The 20,199-nt window shown below is 45.4% G+C and overlaps 1 protein-coding gene across 4 annotated transcripts in view; it reads right to left on the bottom strand.

Moving 5' to 3' along the window:
• LOC145534764 (O-acyltransferase like protein-like) overlaps nt 1–20,199 on the bottom strand; it is a 61,036-nt gene that overhangs the window by 39,614 nt on the left and 1,223 nt on the right. For 2 of the 4 annotated variants that reach the window (XM_081562998.1, XM_081562999.1), the window contains exons 2-3: nt 5,590–5,729; nt 4,493–4,577 (exon numbers count right to left, since the gene is read on the bottom strand). The exons of 1 other annotated variant lie outside the window; for it this stretch is intronic. In XM_081562998.1, the coding sequence (XP_081419124.1) occupies nt 4,493–4,577; nt 5,590–5,729 (225 nt within the window). Of the gene's footprint in view, nt 1–4,492; nt 4,578–5,329; nt 5,560–5,589; nt 5,730–20,199 lie in introns of those variants that run through there. One more of the 4 variants, XM_081563001.1, reaches the window with a different exon arrangement.

Genomic DNA, 20,199 nt, shown 5'->3' with positions numbered 1-20,199 from the left:
CCTCTGCTCGCCACAGCTGGAGAAAGCCCGTGCAAAGCAACGGAGACTCAGTGCAACCAAAAATACAGGTGAATTACTGATTTTTTAAAAAGAGGGTTTGGGGGGACTTCCCTGGGCTCCAGTGGCTACGACTGCCAGTGCAGAGGGCTCAGGTCCAAGCCCTGGTCAGGGAACTGGATCCCACGTGCTACAGCTGAGAGCCCAAATGGTGCAAGAATTAATGATCCTGTGCCTCAACTAATAACTGGCATAGCCGAATAAATACTTTTTTTAAAAAAAGGCTTTTAGACTTATATATAGAAAACTATAAAACACTGATGAAAGAAATCAAAGAGGACACAAACAGATGGAGAAATATACCGTGTTCATGGATTGGAAGAATTAATATAGTGAAAATGAGTATACTACCCAAAGCAATCTATAGATTCAATGCAATCCCTATCAAGCTCCCAATGGTATTTTTCACAGAACTAGAACAAATCATCTCACAATTTGTATGGAAATATAAGAAACCTCGAATAGCCAAAGCAATCTTGAGGAAGAAGAATGGAACTGGAGGAATCAACCTGCCTGACTTCAGGCTCTACTACAAAGCCACAGTCATCAAGACAGTATGGTACTGGCACAAAGATAGAAATATAGATCAATGGAACAAAATAGAAAGCCCAGAGATAAACCCACTCACCTATGGACACCTTATCTTCGACAAAGGAGGCAAGAATATACAATGGAGAAAAGACAATCTCTTTAATAAGTGGTGCTGGGAAAACTGGTCAACCACTTGTAAAAGAATGAAACTAGAACACTTCCTAACACCATACACAAAAATAAACTCAAAATGGATTAAAGATCTAAACGTAAGACCAGAAACTATAAAACTCCTAGAGGAAAACATAGGCAAAACACTCTCCGACATAAATCACAGCAGGATCCTCCATGACCCACCTCCAAGAATATTGGAAATAAAAGCAAAAATAAACAAATGGGACCTAATTAAAATTAAAAGCTTTTGCACAACAAAGGAAACTATAAGCAAAGTGAAAAGACAGCCTTCAGAATGGGAGAAAATAATAGCAAACGAAGCAACAGACAAACAATTAATCTCAAAAATATACAAGCAACTTCTGCAGCTGAATTCCAGAAAAATAAACGACCCAATCAAAAAATGGGCCAAAGAACTAAACAGACATTTCTCCAAAGAAGACATACAGATGGCTAACAAACACATGAAAAGATGCTCAACATCACTCATTATTAGAGAAATGCAAATCAAAACCACAATGAGGTATCATTTCACACCAGTCAGAATGGCTGCTATCCAAAAGTCTACAAGCAATAAATGCTGGAGAGGGTGTGGAGAAAAGGGAACCCTCTTACACTGTTGGTGGGAATGCAAACTAGTACAGCCACTATGGAGAACAGTGTGGAGATTCCTTAAAAAACTGGGAATAGAACTGCCATATGATCCAGCAATCCCACTGCTGGGCATACACACCGAAGAAACCAGAATTGAAAGAGACGCGTGTACCCCAATGTTCATCGCAGCACTGTTTACAATAGCCAGGACATGGAAGCAACCTAGATGTCCATCAGCAGACGAATGGATAAGGAAGCTGTGGTACATATACACAATGGAATATTACTCAGCCATTAAAAAAAAATACATTTGAATCGGTTCTACTGAGATGGATGAAACTGGAGCCCATTATACAGAGTGAAGTAAGCCAGAAAGAAAACAACAATACAGTATACTAATGCATATATATGGAATTTGAAAGATGGTAACGATAACCCTGTATGCGAGACAGAATAAGAGACACAGATGCATAGAACAATTTTATGGACTCTGAGGGAGAAGGTGAGGGTGGGACGTTCTGGGAGAATAGCATTGAAACATGTATATTATCATATGTGAAACAGAACACCATTCCATGTTCGATGCATGTGACAAGGGCTCAGGGCCGGGGCAATGGGATGATCCAGAAGGATGGGATGGGGAGGGAGGTGGGTGGGGGGTCCAGGAAGGGGAACACATGTAAACTCATGGCTGATTCATGTCAATGTATGGCAAAAACTATTACAATATTGTAAAGTAATTAGCCCCTAACTAAAATAAATAAATTTATTTAAAAAAAATAAAAAAATAAAAAAAATAAAAATAAAAAAGGCTTTTAATAATGCGTGTGACATTGTAATATGATAAGAGATATATATTCGGTCTTCATCCCCTATTCCTGCTACGGAGCTCCTAAAACCCGTGGAATTTCCTGAGTGGTGGGCAGGAAGAGCATCTGTTGTTATTCATTACCAGCCCCTTTCAGTCACACTTGAGTTCAGGCTACTAAAGTGACTGTGGGAGGAGAGGAGCCGGTTGTCAGAAACCAACCATGTGCTAGGGTTGGGGTTCCAGCCCCGTCCCCATCCTCCAGGGAGGAGAGAGGGGCTGGGGACTGAGTCAACACCAATGGCCGGGGCGGAATCGATCATGCCTCCATGATGGACCCTCCACACCAAAAAGGAGGTCAGAGAGCTTCCAGGCTGATGAACTAACTCCCCGAGAGCCTGGGAGAGCGGGCACCCTGAGAGGTGTGTAATGGCTATGCCCCTTTCCCTGCACCTTGCCCTCTGCATCTCTCCCATTTGGCTCTTCCTGGGCTTTGTCCATTATAACAGCGGTCCCCAACCTTTCTGTCACCAGAAACCGGTTTCCTGGAAGACAGTTTTTCCTTGGAGTTGGGGGGGGTGTTCAGGTGGGGAGCGATGGGACGAAGCAGGTGAGGCTTCACCCCCTTGCTCTCTGCTCCCATCCTGCTGTGTGGCCTGGTTCCTAATGGGGAACAGGGTCCCGTGCTTTATAATAAGTCGATAATAATAAGTCATGTGTTCCCCTGAGTTCTGTGAGCCGTTATAGCAAATGATCAAATGTAGGGAGGGTTTGATTGGGGGAACAAATCAGAGGAACCGCCCCAGAGAGGAGGTGTGCACGCTAAGCTGCTTCGGTCAGGTCTGACTCTTTGTGACCCTAAGGACTGTAGCCCACCAGGCTCCTCTGTCCCTGGGATTCTCCAGGCAAGAACACTCGAGAGGGTTGCCATGCCCTCCTCCAGGGCATCTTCCCGACCCAGGGATCGAACCTGCATCTCTTATGTCTTCTGCATTGGCAGGTGGGGTTTTACTACTAGCACTACCTGGGAAGCCCCAGAGAGGACGTGGGGAACAAAGCCGAGCCCTGGGATCCCCTGATTTGCAGGCAAGTTGGGCGGAAGTAATGGGGCACCTCGGGACCCACTCCTTACAACTGGCATCTGAAGCGGGTGGCTGTCTTGAGGAACTGAGCCCTTAATCTGTGGGGTCAGCACCACCTTCAGATACTCAGTGTCACAACCGCATAGTGTGACAAGGAAGCCCACACATTCGGTGCTGGAAGTTTCTGGGTGTAGAGAAACGATGCTCTCCTTTTAATGTGTCACATCAGTTCTTATTCAGATAACCAGACTAAGTTCAAAAGACACTAGCGGTAAAAAAAAAAAAAAAAAATTGTAGGTTTTAAAGCTCTTCCTTTGAAAATTTTGAAAGAGTTGAAGGAAGCCAAGCCGGTTTCCACGTGGACTAAAATGTTTTCATTCTGCTGGCTGAGGGCAGAAGGGGTTGTAAGGCTGCAGAGAGGCAGGGCCAGACTCAACGCCAGGGTCCACCCCTCTCCGCACAGAGGAAGAGACTGGAGTCGGGGGAGACTCAGTGATTTGCCCAGGATCACACCGCTGGGAGGTGACAACCAGGACCAAATGCCGGTCCCTGAACACTGATGCATCACAGCACACGGGCATCGCACACTCAACCAGGACCAAATGCCGGCCCCTGAACACTGATGCATCACAGCACGTGGGCGTCACACACTCAACCAGGACCAAATGCCGGCCCCTGAACACTGATGCATCACAGCATGCGGGCGTCACACACTCAACCAGGACCAAATGCCAGCCCCTGAACACTGATGCATCACAGCACACGGGCGTCACACACTCAACCAGGACCAAATGCCGGCCCCTGAACACTGATCCATCACAGCACACGGGCGTCACACACTCCCAGTTCAGGGCGGCCTGCCGGACTCGGCACCTGACCTACATCCACATTTGGGCCACAGCAAAGGACACGCACAAAATGGAAACCAGATACCACCCGTCTTTCTTCAGACCTAACCTGGCAGCTGAGGGTGAGGGAAGATCAAGCTTAAAATGTTATTATTAATACATAAAGATTCAGCTCCTACCTTCTCTTGAATGTCTTTCTCCTCCTTCCGACCCACCCCCTTCCTATTCCTCCACCACCACTCCCAAGGTCCCTAAACTCCATTAGTCTCGGTTTATTGAATTTATCAGGATGAAAGCTCGGTTTGATCCCGAGAGAATGGCCGAGAGGCTCCACGTGGCGGGGGTTCTCAGCTCTGACGCTGAGACGGCAGTCTCGCCAGGCGTTCTCTCGCACTTACCCATCCGAGACATGCCAGTCACGTCTTCCTCGGTGCAAGAGTCAGGCACACACACCCCCACGCTGTAGGCAGCTCCATCTGGCCTCTAAGGGTTAACGCAGCTGATTAGTTAAAAAGCAGCCTCCAGTGTGGGATAGTCTGCCCCAGTGCCTCTCTCTCCTGCATCACAGGTCATTGAGTTAATTCGTACAATTTCCAGCAAACTAGCCAACTTGCCATTTCTTCGTAGCAGGACACAGTGCATCAAGTAAAGATTGTATTAAGACATCAAGCCAATAATTAGAATGCCAGTCCCAATAAAGCAAAGATCAAATTATAAATAAAAATTGCTGGGATGCTTCTTTTAAGCCCATAACTATATAGGTCTGACCTTTTGTTCTGATACCAAAGCCATTAATCTGCTTTGAAAATAGGATATGACTTTTGTACTCACTGATTAAACCCTCAAGCCATCATTGTCAAATTCTCAGCGCGACCAGTGGAGCTGGGTGCTACTCTGCGTGTCCGCAAAGGTTGACCACTGTGAGACCATTTTACAGCATTGACATCAGAGCTTGGGTTTCGTATCTTTATTTTATACTATTGTCATTAGCCACACAGTAATGTATTTTCTTTAGTGTTGTATGGCATGCATGAAGTATATCTATGTATTTAATAAGAGGTTGTGCTGTTCCTAGCTTCTTCTCCCCCCAGAAGTAAAAGAAATAACATGCTTTGAAAACAGTCAGCCCTGTGACCCTACATTCATAAAGGGCCCATGCATTTGCTAGGACAACTTCAGATTCATGTCTTGGAGCTCTGTTTCTGGGAAAGGACTGTGGGTAATGGGGAGTCCACTTCCCTTTGGTATTCCAAACACTGCCGGTGAGTAAGTAGTTAACGTTCGGCAACATCGGCTGAGACTCGACCTTGGGTTCCCCACAAAGATCATCCAGGGGTCTTGTCCCTGCAGTGTGGTGGGAGGAACATATGAAGCCCTCTTGGGCCTGCGGACAACTATCTCCTATACCTCCACACTCAGGACATGCAAGAAAGTTTCTGCCAACCGTTTAAAATTTAATTTTAACGAAGGGCGCGCGCGCAGACGCCCCGCTCACCCGCGCGATGTGAAGCTTGCAGTAGCGGCCCCGGAAGCGGCCGGCCGGGGCGCGGGTGGAGAGACACTCGCTGTAAGAGCCCAGCCTGTCCACGTTTCCATCAAGAACGTTGCTGCCCACCTTCCCGACCGAGTCATACACTGCATTTCAAACAAAAGAAGCAGCGACGTTAGCGTCCTTGTGTCCCTTTCAAATGAATTCATCAGCACTCAGCTCCCCCTTCTAAACCTCTAAAACTTAAAGGATCCAAGAAAGACGAGACAATGTGTTTCGGTAACACTCTCGAGCCTGCATTCTTCGTCCGTAGCCCCTCTCTTCACGGCAGAGAACCACGATGCATGTTGTCATGCGTGATTTGTTGCTAAAAAGATGAAGAGTTTGCAGTCTTTTACAAAATAGATGCTCTGGGGGAGTAAGAAAGATGTAACTAAAACTGATAGCTTTCCTCTCTCCTCTATACAACCAGGAGAAAATACTCTTTAAAAAATTTGTGGATACAATTTGGTAGGACCTTGTTTTGGAGAGAGGTTTTTGTCTGTTCCGCTTTTAGTCCTGGGAGCAAAGGAGTGCGGGGATCAAGCCCCACAGCCCACGGCTCTCTCAGCCCTGGTCCCATAAAATCCTTACTTGGTTGGTTTGTGCTGGTCTGTTTCCTTCCTACCTTCATTTTAAATAATTCATTTCCTTTCCTCTTTCTTCAACTCTCCCTTTCTCTTTTCCTTCCCCCAATTTCTCCAACCCTTATGTTTGATATATATCATCTCATTTGTAAGTGTTCTTGTTTTCCATAAGTCTATTTGTGATTTATGTAAACGGCTTTGTGCTTCAGGTCTCCTGTTTCCACATACTTCACTCGGTGCTACACTGGTACTATTTATGGTGTTACTGTGCACATCCAGTCCAGAGCTTCTAACTCATCACTGTCTTACACTTTGCTGTTCTCTGAATGGTGGACACATAGACGGTCTGTAACCCACAAAAACACAGGGACAAAGTCCTCACACGTGTCCCCATATAAACTTACATGAGGCTTTAGTTCAGGTTTACACCCTGTGGGGGCTTCCCGGGTGCTGCTAGTAGTAAAGGACCCACTTGCCAATACAGGAGACCAGGAGACGTAAGAGATTCATGTTCCCTCCCTGGGTCGGGAAGATCCCCTGGAGAAGGGAATGGCAACCCACCCCAGTATTCTTGCCTGGAGAATCCCCATGGACAGAGGAGCCTGGTGGGCTACAGTCCATAGGGTCACAAAGAGTCGGACACAACTGAAGTGTATTAGCATGCATACCCTTGTGAATGGGCTTGCCTGACCACAGGGTACACAAATACCGTGTAAATCCCACCAGGCTGTGATCCAGGGTGACTGCCCCAGACTATATCCTCAGGAATGCTGATTTCTATCTCTGCATGGTCCAGCTTTCCCATTTTTGGTGGTTGATAGATATAAAATGATACCCAATTGTTTAGATTTTTGTTTCTCTAATTACAAATAAGTCAGGATATTTTTGTTCAAAATATCTAAGCCATTTCAGGTTTCTCTTCTGTGAAGTACCTGTTTGTATCCTTTGCCCATTTCTTAATGAATTTTCTTTTTTTGATTTGCAAGAGCTCCTAATTATTCTGTATATTGGTCCTTGTCTACCTGAGTCATCAAAAATTATCTGGGAGTTTTTTTTTTTAATCTATAATGTCCTTTATTTGATAGAAATCCATTCTTTTGAGACTGTAATTTTTGTTCTAGTCTTGAACAACCTTTGTTCTAGCCAATACTGATGACATAATTTGCAAGGCTAATACAAAATGAAAATACAGGGCCCCCTGTTTAAAAATTAATTAAGCATTTCAAGATGGTGACAGAAAATCCCATTAAAGAAAGCATGGAACCCCTTTAAATGTGGGCCCTGTGTGACTGCAGAGGTCTCATGTCTATGAAGCCAGTCCTGGTTCTAATACCAGAACCGTATGGTTTTTATTATTTCGGATTTTAAGTATATTGAGTATTAAGCTTTTAGTCATCTTTGCAAAGTTGAGCCAGTTAATGTTTGTGAACTGCTAGTCATTCATACAAATTTCAGAAAATTCATGTTCAGAAAATTTCAGAAAATTTTTAGAAATTGCAAAAAATTTCAGGAAAAAATTATTGAGTTCTTCAAAACGTCCAACTAGAACACTGATTGAAATTGCTTCAAATTTATAGGTTATATGGGGAAACTGACATCAATTTTGTATCAAGCTATCACTGGATGTCACGCAATTTAACTAAAATCATCTTTTGTGTCCTTATTTATAATTTTATATTTTTCCATGATAATCTTAAAACAGATTACAGGGACTTTGCCTGAGGGTCCAGTGGATAAGACTCCAGGCTTCCACTGCAGGGGCTTGAGTTCAGTCCCAGGTAGGGGAACTGAGATCCCACAGGCTGAGCCGCGTGGCCGAAAAAAAACCCACAGCAGTTTACGTAAACAATCCTAGATAGTGTATAGTTTGCTATTTTCCTTGGTGTTTTCATTTCAGTTATAATTTCCAACTGATTGTTGCATGTGTGGAAAAATGCTATCCATTTTTGTAATTTGTTTTGGTACTTGGAGATTTTGTTGAACTTTCTTAACAGTTCTACAGTCTTATTTCTTTCTCTCTAATCCTTGGACCACTTTTTTGCCCCCTTTTCTAGTTTTGGAATCAAAGTTATAGTCAAATTTATAAAGTGAGTTGGGCAGCTTTCATACTTTTTATTTCCTGAAACAACTGTAACTTCCCAGGTGGTGCTAGTGGTAAAGAACCTGCCTGCCAATGCAGGAGACGTAAAAGATGTCAGCGGGTTCAGTGAGTTCAGTCCCTGGGTGGGGAAGATGCCCTGGAGGAGGGCATGGCACCCCACTCCAGTATTCTTGCCTGGAGAATCCCAGGAACAGAGAAGCCTGGTTGTGTACAGCCCATAGGGTCACAAAGAGTCAGACACTACTGAATCGACTTAACACACAACACACACAATTATAACTGGTTGCTAAAGGTCATGATGGTGGTGATGGTGGAGGGAGGGGGTTGAGTATGTCTATAAAGTGGTAACAAGAGGTAGATCTTTGTGATGACGAATAGCTCTGTACCTTGATTGTGGTATGAGTTACACAAATCTACACGTGTGCTAAAATGACACAGAACTATACAAACGCATGGTACCAATGTCAATTCCTGAGGCAGAGGGAGGTCAAGTCACTCGCCCAGGGTCACATCATTGTTAAGGGACAGGACAGTGAGAATTCTGAGGCGCGGAGATGCTACGTGCTACGCACTGCAGTACAAATCTACTTCTTTTTAACTGCTGGCAAGAATCAGAGCTGAGTGTTCAAACTAGAGAATAAGAATCAGAGCTGTGTGTTCAAATTCATTTTAATCTTAACCTATAACTTTTTGCCCTCTAAAATGCATAAAAAGACCCTGTTTTTGTTGTCGGTTCTTACCTTAACTAAAGATACTGATCTTCTTTAGAACGAGTGGGGAGAAAACCCCAAATACCGTCGGGCACATCACACAGCTCCTCTCGCATTTCTGTCTCTGTGTCTACCAATGATTGGGCTCCCGAGATTTAATGCAGAAATCAGGTTGAAGGAACTGCATTTTGTTTACGTGAGTGCTTTTTAAGAAAGTAGTTTGTTACTTTGAAGACCTCCTGGCCATAACTGGGAAGATGGTCCCTGCTGAGCTGCCGAAGGTAACTGACTTCTGACATGTTCTGCTGCGCTGGCCGCTTGGGCTCAGCTGGTGGGTGTCTGATATCACTGGCCTCTTTTCTTTATGGTTCTGGGTTATTGCTGGAATGAGTATAACTGACTCTTCCCTTTTCCCTCCCGTGCGAGTGACTCTTCTCAGCTCTGACCACACTCAGAACCTTTGAGCTGGCGTCCACGGTCACTTACAGCCAGTGATCATCTTTTAAGCTAGACTGCCTGAATCACAAGATTGACCAAGTCCCTCCCCTCCTTACAACACCTCCAACGCACCTTGAACAAAAGTTAAAAGGTAACTGTCAAGGGAGAGGATGTATCTACTGTATTAATAACTTGGATAAAGAATTGTATTCAGAAAAAAAAAAAATTGTATTCAGGACCTCCATGGTGGTCCAGTGGGCTAAAAATCCACCTGTCAACACAGGGGACACAGGTTCAACCCCTGGTTCGAGAAGACTGCCCATGGTGGGGAGCTACTGAGCCCACACACCTTAGAGCCACTCTCCCCCACAAGAGAAGGCCTTGCACCGCAGCTAGAGAAAGCCAGCTCGCGGTAATGAAGACCATCTGGCTCAGCCAAAAATAAATAAGAAAAGAATTGTATTCAGATCATATAAAGAACCTTAGAAATCAGTAATTTTTTAAAAGTCAAAGTAACTGATTGAAAATCTGCTAAGGATATGAACCGGCAGCTCTCGGAGAAGGAAATCCAAGTGACCGATGATTATGAGAATCACATATTATTTAACAAATAGAGTAACAATAAAATAGGAACAGAAATTTTAAAATCAGTTATTTTAAAAAATTCTTCACAGGTATTCCATAATCTCGGGCAGGAGTTGGCAAGCTATGGCCCTGCCTATTTTCATACGCGATTTTATTACAATACCGCCATCTCATTTGTTTACGTATTATCAACGCTGCTTTGTTAACGCAGACAAAACTGAATAGTTGCAACAGAGACTGTATGGCCCACAGAGCTGACAATATTTACCATCTGCTTCTTTAGAGAAAAACCTGGCAGATCTCTTATCTAGAGCCAGGATTCTCAATCCTGGGCAGACATTAGAATCACCTGGAGCAATTTTTTAAAATATACTAAGGACCAGGCTTCATCCTCACAAATAGTGACTTAATCGGTCAGGGGAGAGGCATGGGCATTAATTGTTTTTTCAAAAGTTCCCAGGATATAATTTTTTTTGCATCTTACTTGACATGCTCCATTTAGTTAATAGCTTTATTCCTTTTTTCCCCTGTTTTAATTATCAACGATTGTAATTGTACAATATTGAGAAGCACAGGACAAAATACAATTACTGGAGGACAATTATATTTGCAGATTATGTTGTATTAGCCTGGTCATTGTTGGGAAATAAAAGTCATAACAGACCTAAAAACAAAGCTCCCAGGAGATGCTCTGAGCAGTCAGGCTTGATTGCTATCCTCCTTCAGATCAATTCCAGACTCAAGCTCAGTTTAAAAGGCCTTTCGTGACCAGACCTGCTTCTCCAGGCTCATCGTCCCACACCCACGCCTGTTTCCTCTGCTCCATTAGACAGGAGGCACCAAGCCCGCACTTGTCTGTCTTTCTGCCTGGAATGTCCCTCCTTCCTGTCTGCCCCTTGAACGCTGAATCATCCTGGGAGTCTGGGCTGGGGGATGGTCCGCTCCAGGAAGCAGCCCAGGCTCTTGCCTAGTCCGTCAGGCTAGAAGGCTGTCTCCCCTGTGACGGAGGGGCTGTGCCTTCACCAGTGGATGTTTCAGACGAAGAGGTCAGTAAACATTCGCTGGATTAATTGACTTAAATTTTGAAAAACGGAAGTTCGAATGCCTCAAATCCAGCTCCACAAATATAAGTTCTTCTCTATATCAAGAACAAAACCGGATGTACTTATTAGAAACGCATGTGTGCGTGCTCAGTCCTGTCGGACTTTTCAACCCCATGGACTGTAGCCCACCAGGCTCCTCTGTCCATGGGGTTCTCCAGGCAAGAATACTGGAGTGGGTGGCTATTTCCTTCTCCAGGGGATCTCCCCGACCCAGCGATCAAACCTGCATCTCCTGTGTCTCCTGCATTGCAGGCAGATTCCTTACCGCTTGAGCCATCCAGGAAGCCCCTTATTAGAAATAGACTGCATAATTTCCAAATTCCCTTCTTCATCACTAAGTGTCCCAAACTCAGTAGCCTGAAGTTTAAGGATGTGGAGCTGTGAGAGCCTGTCTTGGCCGTTGGATGAGTCCCTGCAGGACGAACAGAGAGAGATACCTAATTCCTCATTTGAGAAGATTAAACTCTGTTTTTCTTTCCAGTTGGCATTTCATTTTGTAAATGGATTGGATTTATGGTTTTCTAGCTGAGGTTATTTTGCATGCTGTGCACTTTTCCAATTAGATTTACTTCCTTTCTGATTATGAATTCGAATAGACAGGTTGTCCTTTTCCTGCCTTACCCTTAATTAGTTTCTGTCAAGAACCTGAGAGGCCAGGCCAGGGGCCCCATCCAGATCTAAATACACTGTGATTTTCACGGGACGGAGGGATAGAATAAACTAATGATTAATCCCACCTGCTACTTCAAATCACATGGCAGTTGTTCCAAGTTTTCATTTCCAAAAGATTAAAAACAATTCTGCTGAGCTAATTGGCAGACACGTTTTCTTTCTTGGTGATGACATGTGGATATTAAAATGCAGAATTGATCAATCTGTGGCTTTAAATGGAGGAAAGAAAGACCTTGGTCAATGATCTTAAATTTTAAAATATGAATGCACCTATCTATATCAGGAATGTGAAGGCAACAGAAGTTTCTAGAATGCTTCGCCACAAACAAATCCTGAAAGCATGAGTCATCTTCAGCATTTACAGAAAATATTTATTAAGCACCTACCAGATGGCTGTGTTACACTGAAGATTTTTTAAAACTAGAATTGAATAGTACTTGCTCTGCAGCAGATGCACATAAAATGCTAAGCATCAGTTGTCAGGGATCTCCTTACGGATAATAGATATGGATGTGCTATCAATTTGATATCCAAGTTCCTGAATCAGGCTCTTTGCAAATGTCTCCTGGCAGTCCACCTTGTGTCTGGCCAACTGTTACACTTGGACTTCAACAACGAGAATAGTATGTATATTAGTCTCCTGTGACTGCTGTTACAAATTACCACAAACTTGGTGGCTTAAAACCACAGAAATTGGGACTTCCCTGGTGGTCTAGTGGTTAAGAATCTGCCTGGTGCAATGTAGGAGACCTGGACTCGATCCCTGGTTTGGGAAGATCCCCTGGAGAAGGGAATGGCTACCCACTCCAGTATTCTTGCCTGGAGAATTCCATGGACAGAGGAGCCTGATGGGCTAGAGTCTGTGAGGTCGAGAAGAGTCAGACATGACTGAGCCACTAACACTTTTCACTTGCAATGTAGGGGATGTGGGTTTGATCCCTGGTCAGGGAATTAAGATCCCACATTCTCAGGAGCAACTAAGCCCACACACGGCAACTGCTAAGCCCCAGGGCCACAACTAGAGAGTCTCTGCCTGTAACAAAACATCTTGCATGATGCAACAAAGATCCTGTGTGCCCCAACTAAGACTCAATACAGCCAAATAAATAATAAATAAATAAGTGATTATTTTTTAAAAGACACAGAAGTTTATTCTCTCACAGTTTTGGAGGCCAGAGGTCCAAAATCAGCATCACTAGCCAAAGTCAACGTGTCAATAGGGCTGTGCTCCTTCTGGACGCCTCAGGGGAGAGTCCATCATCCTCTGCCTCTTCCAGCCTCTGGTGGCTGCGAGCTTCCCTTGGCTTGCTGTCGTGTCACTCCAATCTCTGCCTCTGTGGTCACATCATCTCCTCTGTGTCAAATCTCCCTCCTCCTCTTCCTCCCTCTTCTGAGGATTCCTGTGATTGCATTTAGGGCCCACTTGGGTAAGCCAAGATGACCTTCTCATCTCAAAATCTTTAAGATAAATGTATCTGCAGATCCCTTGGACAGCAAGGAGCTCCAACCAGTCCACCCTAAAGGAAATCAACCCTGAATACTCACTGGAAGGACTGATGCTGAAACTGAAGCTCCAATACTTTGACCGCCTGATACAAAGAACCGACTCATTGGGAAAAGACCCTGATACTGGGAAAATTCAAAGGCAGGAGGAGAAGGGGACGACAGAGGATGAGATGGTGGGATGGCATCACTGACTCAATAAACAAGAGTTTGAGCAAAGTCCGGGAGTTGGTGATGGAGAGGGAAGCCTGGTGTGCTGCAGTCTGCTGCAGTCCATGGGGTCACAAAGAGTCAGACATGACTGGGCCACTGAGCGACAACAACTTGTTTCCATATAAGGTGATATTCACAGGTCCCAGGGGTTAGAATGAGAGGTCTTTGGGGATCTAGGTTTCAGCCTACCACAACATGGATATTTGAAATCCAGTTACCCCAGAAATTTCAGGGAAGCCCACTCTGTTGCCCTTTCTCTATTATGAGCTTTTTTTGGTTTCAGCATCTTTTCTGTCCTAGATTCACCACCAGTGGAGGGGGTGGCCTTGAATAAAATGCCCTCCAGGCTGACAGCCAGATGGGAAAAGAGGCAACGTTCTGAGAATTTAAATCATGTAGATGGTCAGTCTCCCACTGAGGACCAGAGATCAAAGGCACTGCTGGGGCCTTGACTGGCTAGCCAAGTGAGTGCCACCTGCCGATCGCCCCCATACCAGGCCTCGGTTTTCAGAAGAGAGGATGAGACGCACAGACTGGAAATAATCACTCCAAGAGATACACGATGAGGCCAAAGGGAGTGGGTGATCAGTCAGAGTAGGAAGTCCAGCAACACAACCACCAGAGTGGGCTGAGGGCTGAGGAGCCCGGAGAAGGCACTTGAAGGGTTAAGACAGTTTTATAGCAAAAGTAGCTGCTTGCAGAAGATTTCAAGGATGTGAGGAGGTTGGAGAAAACAGGAAATGAAAAACCCTGCCGGCTGCTCAGGAACCAGGAGCCTGCCTCCATCCATCTCCTTATTTCCCCGAGGAACAAAGCGCAGGAAAATGCAGATGTTATGTGGAACCACCGGGGCCTCAATATGCTGAGCAGTTTTCCATATAAATCCACCCCCCCTGAAAGGCCTGCCCTGCAGAGAGGGCCGCGAATGGGTCTGCTTGGACTCGATGGAGTGGTCGTGGGTGGGCCTGGGACACTGCAAGGAAAATGAGTTCCAGGACCCACCTGAGACTGCTTGCTTTGCTTTTTTATTTTCATCTCAGATAATAAACACTTGTTTTTTTCTTCTGGAGGGTGGTTGTTTTTGAGAGGCTGTAACTCTCCGTATTTGTTTCCTGCAGCTGTGTTAACAAATACTACTAACCGGGTGGCCTGAGACAACAGAAGTTTTTGTCCCATAGTTCTGGAGACTAGAAGTCCGAAATCAAGGGCTCGGGGCTGGGTTCCTTCTAGAGGCTCCAGAGGAGAATCTGCCGGCAGTGCTTGGAGGTCCTTGGCTTTTAAACACACACCTTCGCTCTCTGCCTTGGTTGTTAGGCAGCGTTTCTCCCTGGGTGTCTGTGTTTGGGTGTATGTCTCCCTTTGCTTATTTTTTGGCTGCACCACACGGCATGTGGGATCTTAGTCCCCCAACCAGGGGTCAAACCCGTGCTGCCTGCAATGAAAGCGTGGAACCCTAAGCAATGGACCACCCGGGAAGTCCCGTATTTCCCTCTTACAAGGACATGAGTCATTGGATTCGGACCCTCCCTGATGCAAAGAGCCGACTCATTGAAAAGACTCTGATGCTGGGCAAGCTTGAGGGCAGGAGGAGAAGGGGGTGACAGAGGATGAGATGGTTGGATGACATCACTGACTCAACTGGACATGAATTTGAGCAAACTCTGGGAGATGGTGAAGGACAGAGAAGCCCGGCGTGCTGCAGTCCATGGGGTCGCAGAGAGTCAGATACGACTGAGGGACTGAACAACAATCCAGACGACCCCATCATAACTTGATCACATCTATCAAGATTCTGTTTCCAAATAGGATCATGGACCACAGTGCCAGGACTTGGGGTTTCAACATATCTTTTTGGAAGACACAATTCAACCTGTAACACTCTCCAAGTGGGGATTCTAATCCAAGCCAAGGGTACTGCCAAGTAGCTTGTGAGATGTGGTGGAGGAAGCTACGGGCCTGGAGAGAATCAGCAGCTACGTGCTCGGGGAAAGTACAACACGATTACAGAGAGACGGGATCCCAGGAGGGTGGAAATTGGAGAGCAGTGTGAGCCACGGCGAGACCTGCAGGATAACTGGTGAGGGGCCTGGTAGGACCAAAGACACAAAACACGGCCTCAGAGTCTCCTTTCAACGGAGTTTCTATTGTGTGTGCCGGTCATCTGCTCGTTATCTGCTGTTTAAATTATATATTAAAACATTTACGCCAAGTGCCAACATAGAAGAGCATAAACCCTTCTTAGTTTCCAGGTGAAAAGAGAAAAGATGGAAGAAGCTAAGATATTCAGACAGGAGACGTGAAATCATTATTCTGCTGCTACTGCTAAGTCGCTTCAGTCGTGTCCGACTCTGTGCGACCCCATAGACGGCAGCCTACCAGGCTCCGCCGCCCCTGGGATTCTCCAGGCAAGAATACTGGAGTGGGTTGCCATTTCCTTCTCCAGTGCATGAAAGGGAAAAGTGAAAGTGAAGTCGCTCAGTCGTGTCCGACTCTTAGCGACCCCATGGACTGTAGCCTACCAGGCTCCTCCATCCATGGGATTTTCCAGGCAAGAGTACTGGAGTGGAGTGCCATTGCCTTCTCCGAAATCATTATTCTAGAACATATATAATAAAGCCAAAGGCAGGAAGTCTCCAGATTAGAATGATTGAAAAGCGTATATGGATATATAGATATACCTCTATCTCCATATGTATTTAATAAGGATCACATACTAAGGTCTTCCTGGGTGGCTCAGTGGTAAAGAATCCGCCTGCCAATGCAGGAGAAACAGTGTTTGATCCCTGTGTCAGGAAGATCCGCTTGGGAAGAAATGGCAACACATTCCAGGATTTCTTGCCTGGGAAACCCCATGGACAGAGGAGCCTGGTGGGCTACAGTCTATGTGGTTGCAAAAGAGTCAAACATGGCTTAGAGACTAAAAAAATTCACCATTTTGTATTAAAATCTAATATTAGAAACACAGCAAGGAAAACAAGTAGGTGTGGGGGTGGAGAACCAAAAGCGATGATAGAACAAAAGGGAAGGAAAAACAGGAAGAAATGTGGTCCAGTGGCTGAGACTCTGAGCTCCCGATGCCGCAGACCCACGTTTGATCCCTGGTCAGGGAACTAGATCCCATATGCCACAACTAAGATTTGGCACAGCCAAATAAATATTAAAAATAAAATAAGGTATGTCTCATTAAAAATGTAAATATCATTTTAAAAATAATAATATTCCTTGTTATAAATTCCACATGTAGCCAATTGATGCTCACAGAATGCTTTCAGTAATTTTTGCCAAATTCTCGTTTTCTGTCGCCAACCTATGATTTTGCCTATGACACCAATGAGTGTCATCCCCACATAAACGTTGGGTGATATTTTTGTCCACCTTCATGAGTAATACGGATGTGAAGCCAGGAAGATACGCCAGAACTTCACCCATTTGTCCAGGATGTGAGCCATGTTTTTGCTGAATGACAGTTTTGGGTGCTATTTATAATGCGAAGGCTATAGACATAACACACAGTGTAAGTTTTAATTTGTTAACATTTTCTCCATCAACTTCTGAAGTCTAGACAGTCAACAAAGCAACACAAGTCCTGGCCTGCAGGGATTGCTGACTTGTGTGGTGAGCATGCTTCCCCCACTGACTTCAGGCCCCCAGCCTGCTGTCCCTGCACCTGAGCTCGGAGGCTGGCGGGCAGCAGTATAGCAGTACGTTTCCGCCACACAGACTCACTCAGGAGCACAGACGACGGGGCTTCCCCGGGGGTCCAGTGGCTAAGACTCCCCACTCCCAGTGCAGGAGGCGTGGGTTTGATCCCTGGTCAGGGAACTAAATCCCACAAGCCGCAACTATAGGTCCCACACGCCACAATGAATGACTGAAGCTCCCACGTGCTGCAACTGAGACCTGGCGCAGCCAAATAAACAACATAAATTAAAAATTTTTTTAAATGTTTAAAGAGTACGGATGATGGCCAGATGCAATACAACCATTAGGAAGTGATGAATTTTGAGTATTCATTCCTTTTGTTCTTAACATACTCTGCTGCTGCTGCTGCTGCTAAGGCGCTTCAGTCATGTCCGACTCTGTGCGACCCCATAGACGGCAGCCCACCAGGCTCCGCCGTCCCTAGGATTCTCCAGGCAAGAATACTGGAGTGGGTTGCCATTCCCTTTTCCCTAACATACTCTACCCAATTGTTAATTTATGTGATTTAACCCTTAAAAGTCCCTGTGTTGGACATTCAGCTTAAACACTTGACCCCGGCTGGAGCAGACTCCTGAGCGGAGAAATTAGAACATTTTTAAGCTGATGCAGATCCTCACACTTCGAGAAGCACAAGCTCTCCACTTCATGGGTGAGAAAACTCGTTTCGCAAAGTGACACGGCTTGGCTGGGGCCAAGCACACGGCTGGTTCTCGGCCTAAACAGGACGAGCGTCCAGGTGCCAGGCCTGCCCACCCAGCACAGTGCCTGTGGATCGATGCCTTGTTTCTAAAATGGGGTTCTGTTTACAAGGAAAGGACCATGAGGAAAGGAGTGGGTGGGAAGGTGCAGGCAGAGAGAGGTGGAGAGAGAAGACAGATCCCTGTAAGGAAGGACGATCCTTGAGTTAGAAACAGGCGAGTTTTAAGAAGGAAGATAGTTGACACCACCATGGTCAAGGAGAAAGAAATGATTAGTCAGCAGAGAAGATGCCAGCGATCTTTGAGGCCGCAATTTTTTTAGAAGTGATTGAATGTAGATTTCTGTGGATTGCGGAGTATAAAAGCAAAACAAGAGCTTCCCTGCTGGTCCAGTGGTCAAGAATATCCACCTTGCAGTGCAAGAGACACCAGTTGAGTGTCTGGCCTGGGAGGATCCCCCATCGCCTCGGATCAGCTAATCCTGGGAGCCGCAGCTACTGAGCCAGCTCTCTGAAGCCCACGGGCCGCAGCTAACGAGCCTGCCATCAAAACTGCTGCAGCTCGCGGGCTGGGGCCTGCGCCCCACGACAGAAGGAGCCCCACGCGGAGAGGCAACCAGAGAGGGCCCGAGGGCAGCCAAAAAATAGACAAGTAAATAAAACAAAAAATCTGAAGCAGAGGGGCCAGAACGCCGGCCTGCGGACTTCAGCTGACAGGGGCCCAGAGGGTGGCAAAAGGAAAGCCTTCAAACAGCGATGGATGGATTCTGTTCCCTTTAATGCAGAAGCATGGAGGGAAGGAAGCACGGAAACCTCATCTGAGAGTCGTCTTCCTGGACTCTTCCTTCCCGTAAGCTCCACCCTCTCTAATCCAGCCTCCTCTGCCAGACCGTGTCTGTCCCAGGCTCTAATACCAAGCTCTCCCCTGTTACACTGCAGCAATGACACCGATTCCCTTCTGCAAAAACAAACACGTCTGCCTGAATTTCAAGCACCCTCTCCCTCCACTTTATTCCTCAGACCCCACCCATTATCAGAGGTTCTGCTGTTGTCATCTGTGCTTTGGATTGGGGATGGAGTTTCAAAACATTACTATGCAACATTCAATATCTTAAAAAGGCACAAAGAAAAAAAATAAGAAACACCTGTGTTGCAGTCGCCCAGCTTAAAAAGCACAACTTGACCCTGATGGATCCCCAATGACATCCCTACCCTCACCATCCCCACTGCAAGGCAACCTCTAACCGAATTTGGAGGTTATCATTCTCATGCATTTCTTTCCATTTGTACTAAGTATGTATATCCCCAAAAGCAAAAGAGCACTTTAATTTGCATTTTTGAAACTTTACCTACTATATATATATATATTCTTCCACAACTTTTTTTCCTTGATGTTATTTCTGCATACTCCCTTCATATTGATACATGTGTTTCTGCTTTTTTTTTCGCTGATGACTATTTTTGGTCTTGTTTCTCTGGTTGCTGTTTATTTTTGGCAGTAATTGAAAATGCAGGCTTGGGAATCAGATGACCTGGTTTCAAATCCTACTTGCATCACTTATTTCGGCAAGATGCTTTGCATCTTTGTGGCTCACTTATAAAACAGAAGTGAAAATAACCTCCCCCCCCCCCGGTGGGGGGCATTAGGGCTAAAGGAGACACAGCTCTTGCACTGGGCTGGGAGCAGCTCCCGCCGTGTGAACATACTCTCTGAACACTGACTTTCATGATTTTTCCACCCACATGACTGTCAGGAAAACCACGCTGAGAACAAAGGTCAGAACCACGATCTATGCTCGAAAATCTCAGACAACACGTCAAAGCAACGATGGCAAGAGCTCTGGGGATGCATCAGAGCGAAACTCAGTTACAGCACCAGATAGTAATATTCATCTATTGAATTAACTAATGGTCCTTACCCCATTTATATACATCAATCAGCTCTTTCTTGGACCATTCAACTTTGGGACACTTCTATAACTAAAAAAATAAATAAGGTTTCAATTTTCACGTGCCTACAGACAGAACATCGTAGGTGCATGGCTAGAGTAACTTACAAGACAAATAAAGCGCTAACAAGGCTGTGACCAGTGATGATGATACCTACCAGCACCACATCACCAGGATGCATCACACCCTTCCGGAGTGTCTTGGCCAGCTTATTTGGCCTGTGTTTGTCAGAATGTTCCCTGTCAATATCACCAACTATTACAGCAAAACATAATCGATTCCAAAATAAAACTTGAAGATGGTTATTGAATCCATT

This window comes from Giraffa tippelskirchi, chromosome 14 (genome assembly GCF_054371585.1).
Source record: "Giraffa tippelskirchi isolate mGirTip1 chromosome 14, T2T-mGirTip1v1.2.pri, whole genome shotgun sequence".
NCBI classification, from domain to species: Eukaryota; Metazoa; Chordata; class Mammalia; order Artiodactyla; family Giraffidae; genus Giraffa; species Giraffa tippelskirchi.
The sequence above is the reverse complement of the archived record's forward strand: the minus strand, read 5'-3'. Positions and strand labels throughout refer to the sequence as shown.